The sequence below is a fragment of the Astyanax mexicanus genome, chromosome 10 (assembly GCF_023375975.1).
Source record: "Astyanax mexicanus isolate ESR-SI-001 chromosome 10, AstMex3_surface, whole genome shotgun sequence".
NCBI classification, from domain to species: domain Eukaryota; kingdom Metazoa; phylum Chordata; class Actinopteri; order Characiformes; family Acestrorhamphidae; genus Astyanax; species Astyanax mexicanus.
In genome coordinates this window covers 21,996,071-22,008,985 of record NC_064417.1, presented here as the reverse complement: position 1 = coordinate 22,008,985, position 12,915 = coordinate 21,996,071, and the positions used below count along the sequence as shown (strand labels likewise).

General features: G+C 36.4%; 1 protein-coding gene across 1 annotated transcript in view; it reads right to left on the bottom strand.

Moving 5' to 3' along the window:
* The window catches only part of aff2 (AF4/FMR2 family, member 2), a 384,893-nt gene that overhangs the window by 127,469 nt on the left and 244,509 nt on the right, over positions 1-12,915 (bottom strand). The window contains exon 7 of the mRNA XM_049484505.1: positions 11,212-11,266. Coding sequence (XP_049340462.1) covers positions 11,212-11,266 — 55 coding nt within the window. The remainder of the gene's footprint in view (positions 1-11,211; positions 11,267-12,915) is intronic.

The window sequence follows — 12,915 nt, the reverse complement described above, 5'->3', positions numbered from 1 at the left end:
GATCACAAGCCATCAAATCAAGCTGAACTGCTTGAATTTTTGCACCAGGAGTGGCATAAAGCTATCCAAAAGCAGTGTGTAAGACTGGTGGAGGAGAACATGCCAAGATGCATGAAAACTGTGATTAAAAACCAGGGTTATTCCACCAAATATTGATTTCTGAACTCTTAAAACTTTATGAACTTTATCTTTTTTGAGGTCTGAAAGCTCTGCATCTTTTTTGTTATTTCATCCGTTTCTCATTTTCTGCAAATAAATTATCTAAATTACAATATTTTTACTTGGAATTTGGGAGAAATGTTGTCCGTAATTTATAGAATAAAACAACAATGTGCATTTTACTCAAACATAAACCTATAAATAGTAAATCAGAGAAACTGATTCAGAAACTGAAGTGGTCTCTTCATTTTTTCCGGAGCTGTATTTTGACAGTTGCAGAATTACTTTAACATTATAAAAAATCTATGACAACTACAATTAGTTTTTTATTAACATTTTTTTATGAAACTTCCTTCAGAAATCCTCAAGATTTAGTCACAAATGCCTCTCTGTAAAGAAGTTACTGCAATTTTGATCAACACTAACTATACTATATATATATTTTTTCGATACTGTTATTATTATTTATATTTTTCTCTGTATAAACTCAATATGTATTTAATATACAATTAGTTGGGAAGATGCTTAGTACATGCCTTTCGTGTTTTTTTCTTATTTTCTCTGCACTATTTTGTTCTGGTTCTATATTCCTATACTTACAATGTTTGATGTGCTATTTGATGACCACAAATAAAAGAAATGAAACCAAAAATCCTACTAATAACTACTAACTAATACAGCATCTTTGAGACATTTTTGCTAATATGTTAACAGCCCATTTCATCACATAGCCAGCATAATACACTGTGCACAATGTGAATACACTGCGCTTGCCTTCACGTGCATATAAATGCGCAGGCTGAGAAAAGGCAGGGCTGGCTCGTGGCAATAACTGGCCGCAGCAGAGCGTTTTCTTTACGCCGTCTCTCTCAGTCGGGGAGAATGGCGGCACTTGAGTGTGACTAATGTCGGGTTTGGAGTAAATTACGGTGCTGATCACCAGCGCTCACGAGGAGGTTAGCGAACGGCCGATCGGCTGGGGAAAAGTGGCCTTTTACGACTTCCCACCACGGTAAACTTCAAATTAATGCCCCTGTACCCTCCGCCTAATGGACTATTGTGGCTCAAGAGGGACAGATTGAAGCGCTAAAGGTTTATACGATGGCACATTGAAATCCTCCACATTGGACCTAAAGTGTCCGCGAGATGCTCAGAGGAAAACGACTCCGCTGACGGCTGACGGGACGGACTGGCGAAAGAGAGAAAGCGAAAATGATCTACTGGAGTGGGATTCTGTGAGTTAAGCTATTTTGCACAGTTTTAAATAGCATATAAACATATAAAATAAGACAGCACTTATAAATGATGAGTTTCTTAGATTTTACCAAGTTGAAAACCTCTGGAATATAATCAAGAGGAAGATGGATGATCACAAGCCATCAAATCAAGTTAAACTGCTTGAATTATTGCACCAGGAGTAAAGCAGCATAAAGTTATCCAAAAGCAGTGTGTAAGACTGGTGGAGGAGAACATGCCAAGATGCATGAAAACTGTGATTAAAAACCAGGGATATTTTACTAGAAATTGATTTCTGAAACTCTTAAAACTTTATAAATATGAACTTGTTTTCTTTGCATTATTTGAGGTCTGAAAGCTCTGCATCTTTTTTGTTATTTCAGACATTTCTGAAGTTGTCTGAAAATAAATGCTCTAAATGACAATATTTTTATTTGGAATTTGGCATAAATGTTGTTCATAGTTTATAGAATAAAACACCACTGTTTATTTTACTCAAACATATACCTATAAATAGCAAAATCAGAGAAACTGATTCAGAAACTGAAGTGGCTTTGTCTCGCTTTGGCTACGATGTCTAAGTTTAATCTTTTTCTGGTTTTGATCCTTGTCTGTAATAAGACAACTCTCTCTGTTTATGCCCCCTTTTTTAAATTATCATCTTAATTTTACTGTGAGTTTCTGACTACAGTCTGTAATGTAACAATTAATAATCAGTTGAGACATGAGTTAACCATTTAACAATATTTATTACTATCGGAATTACTGTTATTTGTTTTTTATATACCCTTATTGCAAAATGTTATCTACATAAATTAATGAATCAAGGAATAGATAAAACTAACCGTTTGCTGACTCAGGGTTTGTAATTTTATATGAAAAAAACAGTTTCAATGAAAAGTACTTCAGAGAAATGTTTTAATAAATGAAGTGTCTGAATCTCAGGAGCTTTATAAGAATGTAAATATCGTTCATGTAGTGTAGAGCATCTACACCAATTAAGGGTGTTTCTTAGAAGTATGCGTCTATTCACTTAAAAGTCATCTAGGAATGTCTGCTTCTAGGAATGAGAGTAACTGAATAAAAATATTAAAATAAAATAAAAAAAAACATCATGCGGGTGGATATTTATGTTTAAATGATTTTCCAAACAATGCTGCAGTGAGCAATTTAAACTCTTTGAAGGCTTTGTGTGCAATCGCCCATAGTTTTGCCATCCTGCTGAAAGATTAAAGATATATCAGAAAGAAAGCCTGCATCCTCAGTCAGCTTAAAGAGCCATCTTTGATCACGGCATATTGTTGTCTTCCCTGCTTTTTCTTACGACAGAGCGTTCCTTGATATGCTTGTTTGCTTAATCTTCAGTTGCCCACCCCCCAGATATCTGTGTTTCTCTGAATTCAGTTCAGTTGCTCTGAAATAAAACAAGCTTTGTTAAGGAGATACTGTTTAACAAGAAGGCTGAAATACAAAGGCTGATAATAAGGCAGGTCATAGCTTAGCTCTCTCTGCATATAAAACTGCATTCATTACGATCTGAGAGGCGAAATCTAGCCTCAGATCATGTGGTAACTCTATGAGGTTTGATGCATATGAGAATAAGACTATCGGTGTAGCATTTAAATAAAGATAAAAGAGGGATAAAGAGTGAGTGGAAATTGGGCATCAGTGTGGAGAAAAACTGTAATAGAATTTAAGGAAACAGACAGACAAACTAAATTTGTAGTAGGCAGATTGTTCAATAGGTGGACACATTAATTAATTAGACGTCCAGAGCCCCAGGCAAAAAATGCATCCCCAAACCATGATACTTCCACCCCCATGTTTAACAGTTGGGTTGAAGTAAGAGGTGTTGATATGTTGCAAGGTTTGTTCTTTTTTTTAACTAATGTATTGAAATATAAGTTAAGGTTGTTGCAGACTTGCACTAAACTGAACCACACTGACAATGCACACATGCTCTCTAGATAAAAACAGTATGTCGCTACATTCGATGCATCGGTGGTAAATAAGCATTTCCTCCAAGCATGTTGAGCTCCTCAGTAATGCTTTGGTCAAGGTGATTGATTTTTAATGGAAAGATCAATTAATAAAGGTGGGCAGATTGATTAGACCAACTAGGCTCTTTAAAATAAAGACCTTAGCCCATGATACTGCCACCCCCATGCTTAACAGGCAGTTTGAAGTAACAGGTGTTTTTTTCTAACTTGTGCATTGAAATATATGTTAGTTGCAGACCAGCACTGAACTGAACTACACTGATAATGCACCAATGCACCTAATCTATGATTAATAAATTGATAAATATTTCTGTACACTGCATTGGTGTTAAGTAACCATTTTATTTCAAGCGTGTTGAGCTGTTCAGTGATACTGGATTATTTGAGAAAGCAAGTAGCATCTAGAAATGCTTGCTTTGCTAATGAGTTAGTACTAGTTAAGAGGTTGAGGTTTGGCAAAATCAGGGAGAAAACTGTGAAAAGCAGATATAAAAGCAATACATTTGTTTTTATTGACTTTTTTGTTGAAAGGTCAATTAATTAAGGTGGGCAGATCGATTAGACCAACTAGAATCTTAAAAAAGGCCTTAGCCCATGATACTGCCACCCCCATGCTTAACAGTTGGGTTGAAGTAAGAGGTGTTGACATGTAATGTTCTTTTTTTTAACTAATGTATTGAAATCTAAGTTAGTTGCAGACTAGCACTGTACTGAACCACACTGACCACGCAAAAATGCTCCCTAGCTAAAAATGTCGCTACATTCGCTGCGTTGGTACTAAATAATTATTCTCCTCTAAGCGTGTTAAGGCTGATAATAAGGCAGGAAGCATGTAGAGTCTAGTAATGCTTGCTAGTTAGAAGGTTCAAAATCTGGGAGAAAACTGTGAAAGGAGGAAATAAAAGCAATAGAATCTGTTTTGTTCGTTTTTTTAAGGGAAAGATCAATTAATTAAGGTTTGCAGAGTAATTTGGCCTACTGGGCTCTTTCAAAAAAAAAAAAAAAAAAAAAAAAAACCTTAACCCATGATACTGCCACCCCCAAGCTTAACAGGCAGTTTGAAGTACAGGTGTTGTAATGCAAGGTGAGTTTTCTTTTTCTAACTTGTGTACTGAAATATAAGTTGCAGACTTGCACTAGACTGAACTACACTGACATGCAAAAATGCTCTCAGCTAAATATGTCGCTGTGTTCGCTGCATTGGTGGTAAATAAGCATTCTTCTCCAAGCGTGTTGAGCTCTCCAGTAATGTAGCATTATCTGAGAAAGCATCTAGCATCTAGTAATGCTTGCTTTGGTAAAGGGTTAGGACTAGTTTAGGAGGTTGGAATTGGGTTACATTGGGGAAAAAGCTGAATTGAAGAAACTGATTTTGTTTATTTAAAGACCACTTAATTAAGGTAGACAGATTAATGAGACCTACTGGGCTCTTTCAAAAAACAGCCTCAGCCCATAATACTGCCACCCCCATGTTTAACAGGCAGTTTGAAGTAACAGGTGTTAAAATGTTAGTTCTATTTTTTTAACATTGGTGGTAAATAAGACAAGCATGTTGAGCTGTCCAGTGATATTGCATTATCTGAAAAAGCATGTAACATTTAGTAATGGGTTAGGACTAGTATAGGAGGTTGGAATTGGGCAACATTGGGGAGAAAACTGTGGTTCAGTGAGCTAAGCACTGCCACTATGATCAGGAGATCGCTAGTTCGAATTCTGTTCATGTAGCTTGCCATCGGCTACTGGAGCCCTGAGAGAGCACAATTGGCCTTGCTCTCTCAAAGGGTGATGTGGATCAGCACGAGGCATCTGTGAGCTGATGTATCAGAACCGTGTCGCTGCGCTTTCCTCCGAACGTGCTGTGATGCTGCTCGGCAATGCTGCATCAGCAGCAGCTCGAAAAGAATCGGTGGCTGACTTCACATGTATCAGAAGAGGCATGTGCTAGTCCTCACCCTTCTGGTGTGTTGGGGCATCACCAGTGATAGGGGGAGTCCTAATGAGCGGGTTGAGTAATTGGCTTTGTAAAATGGGGAGAAAATGGGAAAAAAGTGGGCAGATTAATTAGACCCAAGGGCAAAAAACAGCCTTAGCCCATGATACTGCCACCCCCATGCTTAACAGTCAGTTAAGTAAAGTGTTAAAATGCAGTGCAAGTTATTTTTTATTCTCACTGATGTATTACATTGTAAGTTACATTGCAGGCTTGCACTGAACTGAACTACACTGACAATGCAAAAATACACCATAGCTATGCAATTAAGTACACCAACCCGTCCTCTATTGCACAAGCAGCGAGGCGGCGGCCCTGGAGGACCAATGACTCGGAGCTTAAATGCAAAGCGAACAGCGGCGCTGGTTTCTGCTTACACTGCACATCTAGTGTATGCAGTAATGGGGAGGGAGGGGCTGGGGGGAGGGCACGACTTGACCCTCAGTCAATGCGCTCAGCTGTAGCAGACAAAGTCGGTATTGACAGAACTGTTCTTGCCCCGGGGCAGCCACGTTATAAATATTTGGACTGGTTAAATCATTTAAGACTTCCCTCGAATAACTGGCATGTAATTGAGGGGAACAAAAGTCGAGTCATCTTGCCTTTAGCGGCGGAAGAAAGAAAAAAAAAAAAAGTAGAGCAAAAAAAGCTGAGGGAACAGTAGCCTGGCCTACAATAAAGGATTTTTTACATTTTAAAGATACAGTTTGGAGGTTTGGCAGATTTGGGGATTTGGAGAACTTTCTGGTGAGAATGTGTAACTTCATAGAGCATGTGGAAGAGTACTTTTAATGTAGGTTAATATACCTAAATTGCTGTGTGAGAAAATCTGTGTTTTTGACTATACTGTTTAGATCACTTTGTTCATTTATGAAATACTGTTAATGGGCCATTCCACCGAATGGGTGCCAATTATGTCCCCAGGAAATATAAACGTGCACACAAAATAACTTATATAAAGAAATACATTTTATTATTAACCATAGTGTCTTGTACATTGAACTAATTGCAAAAGTAAATAATATATATAATAAAAATATATACTAAAAATAGCATTTGTTATCTGTCCCCACTTTATAAACTTTACCATAAAATGATATGAATGATATGATATGAATACTGAGGAGGTCAATCTCAACACTTATTCCTGTTACCTAAATTAATTCTTAGATGCAATTTTTATTTTTAAAATACCCATTTCTGGGAAATCAAAAGAAAATGCTTAGTGTCCTTGTGCTATTAGCACAGCTGTCATTTAGCTATTTTTATTTTTATTTTTTTCGCTAATTCTATGCTAACAACTCAGTACTGTTACTTTCAGTCCTGTTACTCAAAACATAAAAAGCAACAGGTGTTAGTTCCAGTAACAGGAATGAGTGCCAGTAACAGGAGTGATTTATTTTTTGTCATAAATATTATTACCATTTCTTTAAAATAAATACTTTCTTTAGGGAAAATCAAAGGAATTAGTGGACTTGCTTTTAAACATGCTTTTTAAACGACACATGAATTTTTTAACCATCTTCAGATTAGAAATCGTGTAAAAAATTAAGTAAAGCTGCCTGAGTTTCATCAGTACATGTTTTGAATCGTTAAATATTTGTGTTATTAGATTCAGATTTGACAAAAGATCAAAAATAAGTTTAATTTGGAAGAGTTATAACAAGCAAATTGCATTTATTCGGGGGAATGGGTCTAATACTAAGTAGAGTAGAGAGCAATTACATCCAACAAACCTACCAGACCACTCAGACATTGCAGGGATTGTCTTGTCAGGATGCTGATTTCATTAATTACAAAATTTATCTCCTCTTCACTCAGGAATAATACTGCTGCTTTTAATTTTAAAGGGGCACTAAACTCACAGATTTTTGCTAACTCCAACCTCAGTTCAAATCTGAAAAAAGCCAAAGCCAAAAAAAATGGGAGGGTTAGTTAAGGAGGGGCACTGGGTGATGTATGGGTTTAGAGGCAGGACAGAAGGGAAAGCTGATTGGCTGATCTGCAGCAGCATCAATGTGCCTCTGATAACGGTAAGATGCAGATGATTGGACGTCAGCAGGAGGACAGTATTATTGAGAGTATCTGCGTACCAAAGTATATGGACATATCATCCATGCCTATAGCACAGTTGAACCTGAGAGGACGCTGCAGAGGCAGAAATAAAATAATACCACAATTAAAGGGTTTTTTAAAGGTTATGAAAGGCAGGACTGGTATGTTTTATTACTTTAAAGGAACATCTTTCAGCTATTAATGAAAAAATATGGTTAATGGTTTACTGGCACTTTAAACAATCTTTGGGACTGTTGCTTTAAAACATGTATAAAATGTGAGAGACCATGCAAATAAAGTAATTAGCAAAGAACAAGGTTGTGTGACATGTTGTATTGCAATACTGATTTTAAATGAATAGTTTACATTAACATACATGGTGGCATATAATACATATGCGTTTTTATACCTAAAATTTGGCAAAAAAAACTTGCTTATAGTTATGCAATATAATAAATTGTACTCCTTCACACAATTTTTGAAGTGATACTCATCTCAACTGTTAAACATGGGGATGGGATCATCATGGTTTGGCCCTAGTTAACTATAAACCAAATACAGAGAATTTAAAAGGAGGATTTCAAAACATAAACAGGAATTATTAACTCAACAATTATAAGACACTGAAAATAAAACATGAAAAGAAAAGAAGAACATTATGTTTGGCAAAAAATACAAACACACTTTGTTTTCTAATACAAGAACCCTATCCGAACTGTTAAACATGGGTGTGGGAGGATGAGAGTTTGAGGCTCTTCTTGCCTTAAACAACCCATTCAACAAGAATACAATTGACAAGGGAAAAAAAAATCTTTTGGCTTCCTACCCTATTGGCGACTAATTTGCTGTTGCTAATATATAATGAAATGCCAGTAATGACTAAGGTGCCGTACTAGCTAAACTCTTTGTGTGTATTTTATTGTAAAAACAGCCTGATTATCCTGTATCGTGAGTTTTGGCAGTGAACAGACGTGTTTCTGAGATCACTGTACGATCACCAGATAATGTTTTTTTTTTTTTTTCTCAGTTGTCAGCTCCACAAGCTAAACAATGCCGCATTCTTCCACACTGCTGGCAGTTCTAAAGCCCCCCCCCCCCCCCCTTCCATCACACCCACCCTCATGAGAAGATATCTCTTCTGCTGAGCTGATAGATACATTAAGCTGAGATTCAATTTGTCTGGATCTGTCACATCTGTTTAGTGGGTCCGATTTTGGCTGGGCCGTGCATTAGCATGCTAAGACTTGCGTAGCACATGGCGTTCGCAACTAAACGTGGCAAACTGCTGTTTTCGTCCAATTTTCGCAGAATGTGTTCGCACTTACTTTGAAAAGGCTGTGTAGAGGGAATGTGTTTTGTATCATTAACAGGTTCGTAGAAAAACAGACGCGGCCAGGAAATACTGAGAAAGATCCAATCAGAGTGACCTGACCCTGAGATACAACAATAATGACCTTAAACGACAGTATGATCTCGTAACTGAGAGCATTATAGCAGTATATATGCTGTGTGTGGTGATAACCTATATGCACATGCCTTTATTAACTGCTGGACTTGTTTATGTACAGTATATTTACACTTATTTATGGACATGTGATTCTAATTTAATCATCACTGGACCAGATTATCTATAAAAGAAAATAATTACGTCTGCTTAAAACCTACATATTAAATTCTGACACAGGAACCTGTTGGAATGCCAACTGTTAAGCACGGGGGTGGGAGTATCAATGTTTGATGATAGCTTTTTTGCCTTTTTTTTTTTTTTACATTTTCTCTTAAATTTACAAGGCAAATTACCCACCCCACTCATTAGGACTCCCCCAATCACTAGTAATGCCCCATTGCCCCAGTGCCAGTGCACTCGGAGGAAAGTGCAGCAACTCGGTTCTGATATATCAGCTGAGCGACATCATCCCTTGGAGTGATGTGAGGGGACAGCACCATCTACCCACCCGGAGATAGAGCAAGGCCAATTGTGCTCTCTTAGGGCTCTGGCAGCTGATGGCAAGCTACATAAACGGGATTCGAACCAGCGATCTCCCGAACATAGTGGCAGCACCTTAGTGCTCTGGACCATTCAAAGTCCCAGGATTGCCATTATTGAATTGCCTAGTATTGACTATAAACTTATTTCCAAGAAAAAGGAAGGGAAAAAATTAAGATTTTAAAACATAAGTGGAAATAATTTACATTTTCATATTCAGGAGAGAACTCAAGGAATGTCAGACAAAAAACATCAAGATTGTGTGACATTTTGTATTGCAATACTGATTTTACATGAACATTTTCCATATACATTTATTGTGCCATATAATAAATATTTGTTTTCAGACCCAACATTTCTGAAATTTTGCAAAAAAACATAGTATACTTGGTAACACTTTACAAGAAGGGTCACAAATAATAGTACTTATGACAGTAATAAACATTGTTAAATAGTTAAGTAATGACTGAATTAATTATAAATTGGTATTAGTACATTAAGAAATTATTAAACATTACTATTTTTAATGCTTCATAATTTTATAAATAATAAATGTAGGCAATAGTTTAATGGTTAATAATGTCTTAACTAATGTAAATTAATAATTAGTAGAGACATTCTACATTAAGCACTGTTAAATAATGTACCCTTATTGTAAAGTGTAACTATATATTTTGTACATACTATAACATAATATACACATGATACTCCTTTCTTATTAGTAATGAAATATAACTAATTGTTCTTATCTGTACAATTTATGATGTGATACTCATCTCAACTGTTAAGCATGGGGATGGGAGTATCATGGTTTTGGCCTAGTTAACTGATTACAGAGAATTTAAAAGGAGCAAGCACAGCGGTTAGCGGCTAATGCTAATGCTGCTGCACCCAGCCTTAGTGCTGGAGAAACTTTGTGTAAACTACAATTAATGATTTGATGCTCATCTCAACTGTTAAGCATGGGGATGGGAGTATCATGGTTTGGGCCTAGTTAACTATAAACTGATTACAGAGAATTTAAAAGGAGGATTTTTTTTAAAACATAAACGGGAATTATTATCAATTTAAGAGAAGCCAGACTTAGAACACCCAAACTTAAAATAAAACTTAAGAATAAATCCTGCATCTAACATTAGACTACATTGTTTTTTTGTGTTTTTTTTACTTAATACATTTACTTTAAAAGATGATGTAATTCTATTTTGTTCTACTGTATTGTGATACATGGTGTCATATATAAACGATATTGTTTTAAATACTTGTATATGTAAAATGCATTAATAAAAGCAAAGCATGACAAAATGCTTTTATAAAATGCTTATAAAATGTTTTTTTTTTTCTTGTTAGCTCTTTCAAATCTAAAGCTACTACAAAAACACATCCACTGGTGTTCAGTGTGTTCATCTATGGTAGGGTTTCAAAGTAAAGCCTAGGGAGGGGTTGTATCCGTCACGGTCACACACACACACACACACACACACACACACACACACACACACACACACACACACACGTCCTTTGTAAATCACAGTATGTATGTTCTGTATGTAATATATGCATGTCCTGCTGAAACCCTGGTTGCTCTGTGCCTGCGGTGAAGTGCACTACTGTCGGCTGCAGTGTGTGTTTGTGGGATTGGAACACGCGACTCTAGGGGACTTGTTTTTTTTTTGCAAGGGAACAAAGCTCAGCCTCTGCCCCTCTCTCTCTCTCTCTCTCTCTCTCCGTCTCTCCGTCTCCCTGGGGCACCTTCTCAAATAATTAATCAAATGAATACTCACGACTTCTGTGGCACCGGCTTGGTCGCGGGCTTGTTACCAGGAACATTACAGCGCTCTGCCAAAAGAATGCACATGTAAATGTCAGGGAGCGGCTTTTTGATTAAGCGCCGGCCAAGAGGCGGACGAAAATCAGCCTGGCATGGGGGCGCGACGTGTCACAAGACATTCTGCTTCTTTCCCTTTCTGCCTTTCAGTTTGTAGAAATGGAAATGGCTGGTGTGCTGCTGTTTGACAGGACTGATGATGGTTAGCAGAGGAAAATCAAAAGATATTCTTTTGAGATTGTATTTTATTGGTCAGCCAAAAGACCTTTTTGACTGAAAGTTAAATAATAATCACCAAATTACACTGAAAAAGGTGGGAAAATATAGATATTGGCCATTTCTGTGCACACAAAACAACTTAATAAAATACATTTTATTATTAAGCATAGTGTCTTGTACATTGACCTAATTGCAAAAGTAAGATATATAATCAATTAGCATTTGTTACCTTTTTGTTACCCCTCTCTCTAACTATAAACATTTTTTATATATAGTTATTAAAATCCTTTAGAGATTTTAATAATTTGTATTTTTTTGCATCGTTGTGTGACTTTGTGACTCCAAATCTATCCCATCTATGCTTCAAAAATATTTTTTTTCATAATAAATCCATAATATTTAAGTTAAAATACACATTTTAGTTGTGTCCCTGGGTTTTACTCATTCCTAATACCATAACACATTAACGTGATCATCTGAAACATCTAGAACATTCGACAAGTCACATCTACAAAAGGAAGTGACATCATCTGGTTCTTCTGAAGATCACGGGAAGACCAAAATGAAGTTCCCTTATTTGTTTTTCTGCATATTTGATCTTATTGTAACTCTGGAAAATCGCATGCTATTAGCATGGCCGCCATTTAGCTATTTTTGATGTTTTTGCTAATTCTATGCTAAAAACTCATTCCTGTTACTCAAAACATAAAAAGTAACAGGAATGAGTGCCAGTAACAGGAGTGAGTTACAGTAACAGGAATGAATGCCAGTAACAGAGTTTGTTTTGTCAAAAATATTAATTATTTGAACGTGCAGTCAAACATTTCTTTAAAATAAAGACTTCCCCGAGAGAAAATAAATGGAATTAGTGGACTTGCTTTTAAACACGCTTTTCAAAAATGTAACACATTAATTTGGTACCCATCTTTGGCTTAGAAACCCTGTAAAAAATAAGTAAAGCTGTCTCAGATTGACCAGTACATGTTTTAAACAGTTTAATACATGTTTTATTAGATTCAAAGTTGAAAAATTATTGGAAAATGATTGAAAAATAGTTTCATTTAGAAGAGTTACAACAAGCAAATATGAAGCCCCAAAAGAGCTAGCGCAGTGGTTAGCGGCTAATGCTAATGCTGCTGCACCCAGCCTTAGTTCTGGAGAAACTTTCCTGTAAACTCACTCTTATAACTCTGTACCTCTGTACTTTAGCGGAGTGGCTTTACTGCTCCTTAATACCTGACTAGTAAAATTCATACATAAGGCGCGCCGGTTCATAAGGCACGAAGTAAACCATTAGTATTAGAATGAAAAGTAGTGGTTTTACATCACTGTATTTATTAAAAGGTCTCCAAAGTCTCGTTCACAGTAAACAATCTCTTACTATGATTTGTAGTGTGCTTTGTAATGTGTTTAAATGCCATAATTAAAATATAATGATGAA